The 10472-nt window shown below is 39.6% G+C and overlaps 1 protein-coding gene across 1 annotated transcript; it reads left to right on the top strand.

Moving 5' to 3' along the window:
* The first annotated feature begins 2471 nt into the window (after positions 1-2471).
* Positions 2472-3313, top strand: LOC117633058 (G-type lectin S-receptor-like serine/threonine-protein kinase At2g19130). Its single transcript, XM_034366767.1, has 3 exons — positions 2472-2649; positions 2771-3103; positions 3210-3313. The coding sequence occupies exons 1-3, from the start codon at positions 2472-2474 to the stop codon at positions 3311-3313; spliced, it is 615 nt and encodes a 204-aa protein (XP_034222658.1).
* Positions 3314-10472: the final 7159 nt, after the last annotated feature.

The raw sequence follows: 10472 nt of genomic DNA, 5'->3' as shown, positions 1-10472 counted from the left end.
AAGATTCAATATGAAGCGGATCCCAAAGCTAAAGTAAAGTACTCGATTAGCAACTATGTTTCCACTAACAGATTGTCCGCACCACATGCCATGTTGATCAAACAACTAGATTCTTTGTCTACACCAAGCCGTGTAGAAGAGGCTTTGATGGATCCGAATTGGAAACGAGCGATGAATTATGAGATACAAGCGCTTCAAAAGAATTCCACATAGGAACTTGTTCCTCTCCCAAGTGGCAAACGAACTGTGGGTTGTAGATGGATTTATACCATTAAGTTGAAGGCAGATGGATCAATCGAATGATACAAAGCTCGATTGGTAGCAAAAGGGTATACTCAGAGATATGGAGTGGATTATCAGGAGATGTTTGCTCTAGTAGCAAAAATCAATACCGTACGAATCCTGATATCACTTGTTGAAAACTTGGATTGGCCATTACACCAATTCGATGTCAAAAATGCCTTTTTACATGGTGATTTAGAAGAAGAAGTTTATATGGATCCTCCGCCTGGATGTAACTTGAGTTCCGAATCGAAACACTATGTGTGCAAATTAAAGAAGTCTTTGTATGGTTTGAAACAGTCACCTCGAGCATGGTTTGGGCGGTTGACAAAGTCTATGAGGGCATTTGGATATAAACAAAGTAATTTTGATCATACTTTGTTCTTGAAGCATAAGGAAAATAAAATTACAGCTTTGATAGTATATGTTGATGATATGATCGTAACAGGTGATGATCCTGATGAAAGAAAAGCATTGCAAGAGTACTTATCTAAGGAGTTTGAGATGAAAGATCTTGGTACACTTAAGTATTTTCTCGGGATAGAAGTATCTAGATCACAGCAAGGTATCTTCTTGTCTCAACGAAAATATGTTATGGATTTATTAACTGAAACAGGGATGCTGGGGTGTAAACCAGTTAATACGCCTATGGAGGAAAATCACAAGCTTGGTGAGTGTACTGATCATAAACCAACTAACAAGGAGCAATACCAGAGCCTAGTTGGGAGGTTAATTTATTTGTCACATACGAGACCGGACATTGCATATGCTGTGAGTGTTGTAAGCCAGTTTATGCACTCTCCAAGTGAAGTTCATAGAGATGCAGTGAATCGCATCTTGAGATATTTGAAATCAACTCCTGGTAAAGGGTTAATGTATTCAAAGCAAGGACATCTGGATGTAATTGGGTATACAGATGCGGATTAGGCTGGGTCCCAAACAGACAGACGATCCACTTCAGGTTACTTTACTTTTGTATGAGGTAACCTTGTTACTTGGCGTAGTAAGAAACAAAATGTTGTTGCAAGATCAAGTGCGGAGGCAGAACATAGAGGTATGGCACATGGTGTTTGTGAGTTGTTATGGATTAAGCATGTTCTAACGGAGTTAGGTTTAAAGCCTAAAAAACCCATGAAATTATATTGCGATAATATTGCGGCCATTAATATTGCTCATAATCCAGTTCAACATGATCGAACTAAACATGTTGAAGTGGATAGGCATTTCATCAAAGAAAGATTAGAAGACAAGACGCTTCAGTTCCTGTTTGTAAAGTCAGAAGATCAGTTGGCAGATATCTTGACAAAAGCAGTTTCAAGCCGAGTATTTTAGGACACGCTGAGCAAGTTGTACCTTGGTGACATTTATGCTCCAACTTGAGGGGGAGTGTTGGCGTGTGTGTGAGTTCAGGAAAGTGATTTCCTAATTAGTGTAGTTGACTAATTCTTGTACAATTAGGACTTTGTTTCCTAGTTTATTTTGTTTCCTTGTTAAACTTATAAAACCCTACGTAAACATATAAATAGCTCATTATGGAGATGAGAAGAATTGAATCAGTTTTACCTAAACATATAGAGATTTTCTATTTAAACTCCGCACTTCTCTTTGTTCACCCCAATACTTAAATCATTAAGCTGTAAATTTTATTATTGTGTAAAAAGACAAAAAAGGTCATCCAATTTAATAATTAACCCTAGTACATCTATACACACACCCCACCACTCTTCATATTAAGTTTTAGAAACCTCCTTCCATCTTCTTGTTTACAATCTCTCTCTCTCTCTCTCTCTCTCTCTCTCTCTCTCTCTCTCTCTCTCTCTCTCTCTCTCTTAGAGCAAGACCCAAGTGTTAGAATTCCAGTTACAGTTCTTGGAGAGAGGTAAAGTTGTTCTCTTTATCTAGAAAGTATTAAATTTCGGATTTGGGGTTTCATTTGTTTGTGATATTTTTTTTTTTTTTGCTGGGGAACAAAGAAAATTGTGGGGTTTAAATAGAAAATCTCTTTTAGTTCTTATTTTTTCAGTTTGGGGTGTATTTAAGGGTAGTTTGGGAAGATCGTGGGGTTTTCTTAGAAATTGTGAAAAATTTAAATTAAAAGTTGGGATGAACTTAGAACATGAGGTGAACTAAGAGAAGTGTGGGGTTTAAATAGAAAATCTCAACATATATTTCTACTAGTCTATGAAAAGATGGATATCACCAGTAATAACCACTTTATTTCTCAGTCTATTATGCTTCTACGATGCTGTACCTTCGGCGAGTATATCTCTATGGTGTCTAGCATCTTCTCCCCAGGCCAATCTGTTTCAGGAAGCCAGACAATCACCTCTACTGGTGGCATATTTGAGCTAGGTTTCTTCACACCAGGTAACTCTCAAAACTATTGCTAATTCCACTATAGGAATGCTTCTTGATAGTGGGAACTTTGTTCTAAGAGATGCATCTGATCCATCCGCTGTAGTATGACAGAGTTTGGATTTCCCAACAGATACTTGGCTGCCGGGTGCAAGGCTTGGATATAATAAGCTCACCAAGGAAAAAGTAATTCTTACGCCATGGAGAACTTCAAGTGATCCAGCACCCGGCCTCTTCTACTTAGAGGTACAACAAAATGGACCAAGTTTTTGGTTACTCTGGAATGGTTCTGAAACTTATTCGACCAGCGGATATTGGACAGGGAAACTCTTCAGCCTCGTTCCAGAAATGGCGGAGAATGATTATGTTTCAAATTTTACTTTTGCTTCAAATGAGAATGGAAGCTATTTTACTTATGTTGTTGCCTCTTCAAATAACTTTATCAGGATTATGCTAGAAATCACTGGTCAGCTCAAGTTATTTATCCGAGGGAAGGAGTTCACACAATGGACTTTGACTTGGATGTGACCACTTGAACAATGTGACGTTTATGGTTCATGTGGTGCTTTCAGCATCTGCAACCAGAAGTACGTGTCTCTTTGTGGCTGCCTGCAAGGATTTGAACCCCAAGTCCCAAAAGATTGGAAATTACAAGATCACTCAAATGGCTATATGAGGAAAACTCCTTTACAATGCAATGATATGAGAAATTCCTCATTTCTTGTAATGCATGATGTTCTCAATCCTATGCTTTCCAAGTCTTCGACAGTTAAGAATGTTGACGAATGTAAATTAATGTGCTTAAGAAATTGCTCATGCACTGCTTTTGCTTATGATTATCAGTGTCTGATTTGGACAGGAGACCTATTCAATCTAAAACAACTAGCATCTACAGGAAAAAGAGGCCAGGATTGGCATGCCCGAGTTACAGGATCTGAGAAGGATCAAATTATATATTCTGCAAAAAAGAAAAAGAGAGAGAGAGCGCTTGGATTGTTATTGGAATACTTGCAGGGTTATTCTTTGTCGTAAGCGTTGTCATGGTCATTTTCAGAAGGAAACAGTCAGTAGGAGCATTGGACATAGTTGAGGATTCCCTCGTGCTGTTCAAGTACAGAGATTTTTTAAAAAAAACAAAGAATTTCTCTGAAAAACTTGGAGAAGGAGGTTTTGGTTCCATTTTCAAGGGTATATTGGCTGATTCAACTGCCATAGCAGTGAAAGAACTTAAATGTCTGCAGCAGGTAGAGAAACAATTTTGCGCTGAAGTGAGAACTATTGGTGCAATCCAACACATTAATCTTGTTCGCCTCCGGGGATTTTGTGTAGAAGCTTCAAAAAGACTTTTAGTTTATGAGTACATGTTGGTGTATAAGTGTGGTTGCTGAAATGTAATTAGAATAGGAAGGTTCTATTCTAGTTAGAAAGGCTGCGTTGGATCATAGTCCAAGTGTACAGCAGAGAATGTAATAGCTTATGCCACTTGTCATTATCTCATAGGGTAATGATTAAATGGCTAAGATTGAGTGATGTAATAGGGAATATGCTTTCTCTAACGGTTTTGTCAGAGTCACAATATATGCATGATTTTGGTGCTGAGCTAATTTAGATAGCCAGCTTCTTCTCCAAGCTCTCTCTCTCTCTCACAGAAATTCACTACTCTATTCTCTAAAAACTCTCTGCATTTTCTTTGAAACCTATTACATGTTTGGTTGAATTAATATTTAATGGTCTGCATATTCTAACATGGCCTCAGAGCTAGGTTTGATCAAGTAATACTGGGCGTTTTTCTGTGCTAAGCTATTGAAGTTGCAGCTGAGCTTGAGTTCTACAGATCTGAGTCTAACATGGCTGGGTCAAGTGGTGGTGAATTGAGAGCACCAATTTTCAATGGTGAGAACTACGATTTCTGGAGCATAAGGATGTTTCTGGAGCATAAGGATGAAGACCATCTTCAAATCTCATGGACTGTGGGATTTGGTGATAAAAGGATTTGATGGTACGGATCTGAAGAAATCAGATGAATCTGATGATAAGAAAAAGGAGACAGAAGAATCAAGTGGGAAAGGCATGGTTGCTGAGGTACTCATGAAGGATGCTAAGGCTCTTGGATTGATTCAAGGAGCAGTTTCAGAAAAGATATTCCCACGAATCTCTCATGAAGAGACATCAAAAGGTGCCTGGAGTATTCTGCAGCAAGAATTCCATGGAGATAAGCAGGTAAGGAGTGTTAAATTGCAAGGCCTTAGAAGAGAATTTGAATATACAAGAATGAAGGATGATGAATCCTTAACTGTCTATGTTACTAAACTATTTGATTTAATAAATCAAATGAGAAGTTATGGGGAGGAATTGCCTAGGGAGAGAATTGTTCAAAAACTGCTTATTAGTCTGCCATCTACCTATGACTCTATCTGTTCAGTTATTGAACATTCTAGAGATCTAAATGAGATTGAGGTGCAGGAGGTTGTAGCCTCACTAAAGAGCTTTGAGTTGCGTTTAGATAGGCATTCTGAAAACAGAACAGAGAAGGCATTTGCTAGCCTTAGTGTAGATGCCAAACAGACCAAGACTGGAGAACAGAACAACAAGCAGAATAAAAATTGGAAATCCAAAGGCAAGAAGTGGGATAACAAGGCAAGTGAAGGCACTAAAACTCCCTGCAAGCACTGTGGTAAGCTACATTTTGGTGAATGTCGATTCAAGGGCAAGCCAAAGTGTTATAACTGTGATAAGCTTGGCCACATTGCAAAAGACTGCTACAGCAAGAAAACACCACAGCAGGTCAACTATGCTACTCAAGTGGAAGCTGCACCAACAATGTTCTATGCTAGCAATGTAAGTGGTGCTGGTGTAACAAGGGATGAAGAGATCTGGTATTTGGACAGTGGGTGTAGTAATCACATGACAGGAAAAGAGGATTTGTTGGTGGATATTGACAGAAAGGTGACTGCCAAGGTTGAAATGGGAACTGGACAGCTTGTAGAGGTAACTGGAAAAGGCACTCTTGTGGTTGAAACCAAAGCAGGCAAGAGACATATCAAAGAAATAATGCTTGTACCTGGACTGAAAGAGAACTTACTCAGTGTGGGACAGATGATAGAGCATGGCTACTATTTGGTATTTGGAGATCACAAGGTGGAAATCTACAATGACAGCTCTCATACAAATCTGGTGGCAAAAGTTCAGATGAAAGGAAATAGAAGCTTTCCTTTGAAATTGCAGGCTGAAATGCACTTAGCTTATAGAGCAGGTGTAGACCATTCCACTGACCTCTGGCATAGAAGATTTGGACATCTCAATATGAGTAGTCTGAAACTGTTGAAAGAGCAAGATATGGTAGTAGGGCTGCCAGAAATTAAAGAAGTTAAAGAGGTGTGTGAGGGTTGTGTTCTAGGCAAGCAGAGTAGAGAAGCATTTCCAAGAGAAGCTATCTCTAGAGCATCAACTCCACTAGAACTTATTCACAGTGACATCTGTGGTCCTATGCAGACAGTTACCAAAGCTGGAAATAGGTTCTTTCTCACTTTCATAGATGATTGCACAAGGATGTGTTGGGTCTATTTCTTAAGGCACAAGTCAGAAGCTCTTTGTGTGTTTAAGAAGTTCAAAGCCACTGTGGAATTGCAAAGTGGCTACAAACTGAAAAAATTGAGAAGTGACAGAGGAGGAGAGTACACTTCAGTGGAGTTTGAGAGGTTCTGTGATAATGCAGGCATTGAAAGGCAGCTCACAACCTCATACACACCACAGCAAAATGGTGTGGCAGAGAGGAAGAATAGAACTATAGTAGAAATGGCCAAATGTTTGATGTTGGAAAAGAAAATTCCATTTGATTTCTGGGCAAAGGCAGTCAACACATCTGTGTACATTTTGAATAGATGTCCAACTAAAGCCTTGAGCAAAAGGACACCATTTGAGGCTTATGGTGGGAGGAAACCAGGAGTTAAGCATCTAAAGGTATTTGGTTCATTGTGTTATGCTCATGTACCAAAACAGCAAAGACAGAAGCTAGATTTGGCAAGCAAGAGGTGTATTTTTCTGGGGTATGGCAGCTGTGAGAAAGGATACAGGCTGTACAATATTGAAACTGGAAAGGTATTGTTTCAAGAGATGTGATATTTAGTGAGAATGAGTGTTGGGATTGGAATGCAAAGAAGGAAACTAGTGTGAACATTCAGCTCACTGAAATCAGAGAAGAAGAACAAGGAGCAGAAGGGAGTTCTTATGAATTTGAAGAACAATTGGAAGTGAATGAGATGCCTAGCTTAAACACTGAAACCAGTGACCTAGAAAGGGTCACAGGATCACAGGATGTTGATCATACTCCTCTCAAGTACAAGAGCATTGCAGAAATTTATGAAAAATGCAACATGTGCATTATAGAACCAGAAAGTTTTGAAGAGGCAGCAAAGGATGACTCTTGGAAGAAAGCAATGGAAGATGAAATCACCATGATTGAGAAGAACAATACATGGGAGCTTGTGAATAGACCATTTGATAAACCAATCATTGGAGTCAAATGGGTCTATAAGACTAAACTGAACCTAGATGGATCTGTGCAGAAGAATAAGGCTCGGCTGGTTGCAAAGGGATATTCTCAAAAGCCTGGAATAGACTTCAATGAGACCTTTGCACCAGTGGCTCGGCTTGATACTGTGAGAACCTTGGTGGCTGTAGCTGCACAGAGAAACTGGATCTGTTTCAACTGGATGTAAAGTCTGCATTTCTTAATGGAGTGCTAAGTGAAGAAGTGTATGTAGATCAACCATCTGGTTTTGTGATACAAGGAAGTGAAGATAAGGTGTATAAGCTGAAAAAGGCCTTATATGGTTTGAAACAAGCTCCAAGAGCTTGGTATGATGAGATAAATTCCTATTTCATCAAAACTGGTTTTTATAGAAGTCCAAGTGAAGCTACTTTGTACACTAAGATGTCTACAAGTGGTATTCTCATTGTGTCTCTATATGTAGATGATATTATCTACACAGGAAGTTCAAAAGAAATGATGGCTGCATTCAAGGATGATATGATGAGACAATATGAGATGACTGACCTAGGACTGCTTCATCATTTCCTTGGTCTTGGGGTCCTACAAACTGATCTTGCATCTTCCTACACCAGAAGAAGTATGCAAAGACCTTACTTGACAAATTTGGACTTAAGGATTGCAAGTCTGTTGCAACACCACTGGCAGTGAATGAAAAGTTGTCAAAAGTGGATGGAAGTGAACTAGCAGATGAGACTTTGTATAGGCAAATGGTGGGGAGCTTGCTCTATCTGACTGCAACCAGACCAGATATCATGTTTGCAGCAAGCCTCTTGGCTAGATTCATGCATAATCCAACCAAGAAGCACATGGGAACAGCAAAGAGAGTGCTGAGATATGTTCAAGGCACCATAAACTATGGAATTGCCTATGATAAGGGAAAAGGAGCAGTGTTAATAGGCTATTGTGATAGTGATTGGAGTGGAAGTGAAGATGACATGAGGAGCACATCAGGCTATGCTTTCAACTTGGGGTCAGGTGCATTTTCTTGGGCTTCAATCAAGCAAAGTAGTGTTGCTCTGTCAACAGCAGAGGCTGAGTACATGAGTGCAGCAGAAGCTACTGCACAGGCTATGTGGCTGAGGTTTGTGTTATCAGATTTTGGAGAGGAACAGGTAGAACCAACTCAGTTGTTGTGTGACAACACTTCAGCTATTGCTATATCAAAGAATCCTGTTCATCATCACAAAACCAGACACATCAACCGCAGGTTTCACTTCATAAGAGATGCTCTTCAAAATGGTGAGATCGACTTGCTATATTGCAAAACTGAAGAGCAGCTTGCTGACATTTTCACCAAGTCTTTAGCAAGAGATAGATTTGAGTATTTGAGGAAAGCTCTAGGAGTTATTTCAGCACAACACTTAGAAGGGAGTGTTGGTGTATAAGTGTGGCTGCTGAAATGTAATTAGAATAGGAAGGTATTCTAGTTAGAAAGGCTGCGTTGGATCATAGTCCAAGTGTACAGCAGAGAATGTAATAGCTTATGCCACTTGTCATTATCTCATAGGGTAATGATTAAATGGCTAAGATTGAGTGATGTAATAGGGAATATGCTTTCTCTAACGGTTTTGTCAGAGTCACAATATATGCATGATTTTGGTGCTGAGCTAATTGAGATAGCCAGCTTCTTCTCCAAGCTCTCTCTCTCTCTTACAGAAATTCACTACTCTATTCTCTAAAAACTCTCTGCATTTTCTTTGAAACCTATTACATGTTTGGTTGAATTAATATGCAAGATAATGGTCTGCATATTCTAACAAATCCATGATTATGCAGGAAGAACAACAGCTTGAAGTGGGCGAACATACTCCGTCTGAAGTTACACATGCCATGAACACCACGTCTAAAATATCGATAGTCCAAAAACACGAAAATTTCGATGAAAATATCAGGATATTATCTATATCAATAAAAAATGAATAAAAATCACTGAAATTGTAGGAAAAACTTGAAAATTTTTATTGAAACTTTGGAGAATGTTTATTTATTCAATTATCTATTAGTTTATCACAAAATATTGAAGGAAATGAATTGCATGATGGGTTTAACTGATTTAAGTTGATTATATAGTGAGCTAACAAACATTGTGAATGTAGAAAATATGTAGTAACTAATAAAAGAAGATTAAACACACCATAATCATTTATATATAATGATTTACTACAATATTGCATGGTAAGATATATGAGTGACTTAGTACCACATAGAGTTCTCCTTTGTGTATTATCACAAAAACATAAGCAACATGGCGGCTAAGTAATTGGAGGAGTGAAATGGCAAGGGTTCGAATCCCCTTTGCGTGTTCTTTGTGTTTTTTTTTTTCCTATTTTTCATTACATCGATATTTTTGATATTCTAACGATATTATAGCAATATTTTGATAAAATATTGCTAAAGTGTGAGCAAAATTATACATCGATATTTTCCAATATTATCATCAATATTATCGATATTTATACGATATGTATATCAATATGTTCTGAAATATCCGTGACCCGAAAAAATGATAATATCCTCGATATTTCGTCGATATTATCGATATTTTAGACTATGCATGAACGTGAGCAACAAGTCGTACAAGCCCCCTGGCTCCTTCTCTTCCAGCAACTCCAAAGCATAAGAGACCATGTCACATCCCGGGATCAACTCCGCCGTAGCACGATATTGTCCGCTTTGGGCCCCCTCTCTGCCCTCACGGTTTTGTTTCTGGGAGCTCACGAGCAACTTCCCAGTGGGTCACCCATCCTGGGATTGCTCTGGCCCCCAACTCGCTTAACTTCGGAGTTCCTACGACTTCGAAGCCAGTGAGCTCCCAAAAGGCCTCGTGCTAGATGGATGCGGGTGTGCACATATAAGGCACATCACCCCCCCTCCGTTGGTTGATGTGGGATCTTACAATCCACCCCCCTTAAGGGCCCGACGTCCTCGTCGGCACACTCGCACCACACGACAGAGTGGCTCTGATACCAAATTGTCACACCCCGGGATCGGCTCCGCCGTAGCACGATATTGTCCGCTTTGGGCCCCCCTCTCTGCCCTCACGGTTTTGTTTTTGGGAACTCACGAGCAACTTCCCAGTGGGTCACCCATCCTGGGATTGCTCCAGCCCCCAACTCGCTTAACTTCGGAGTTCCTACGACTCCGAAGCCAATGAGCTCCCAAAAGGCCTCGTGCTAGATGGATGCGGGTGTGCACATATAAGGCACATCACCCCCTCTCCGTTGGTTGATGTGGGATCTTACAGACCAACTCTTCCAAACATACCGATCAAAGAAGCAATTCA

This window comes from Prunus dulcis, chromosome 1 (genome assembly GCF_902201215.1).
Source record: "Prunus dulcis chromosome 1, ALMONDv2, whole genome shotgun sequence".
Lineage (NCBI taxonomy): Eukaryota > Viridiplantae > Streptophyta > Magnoliopsida > Rosales > Rosaceae > Prunus > Prunus dulcis.
Note: the sequence above shows the minus strand (reverse complement) of the source record. Positions and strands in the feature narration are given on the sequence as shown.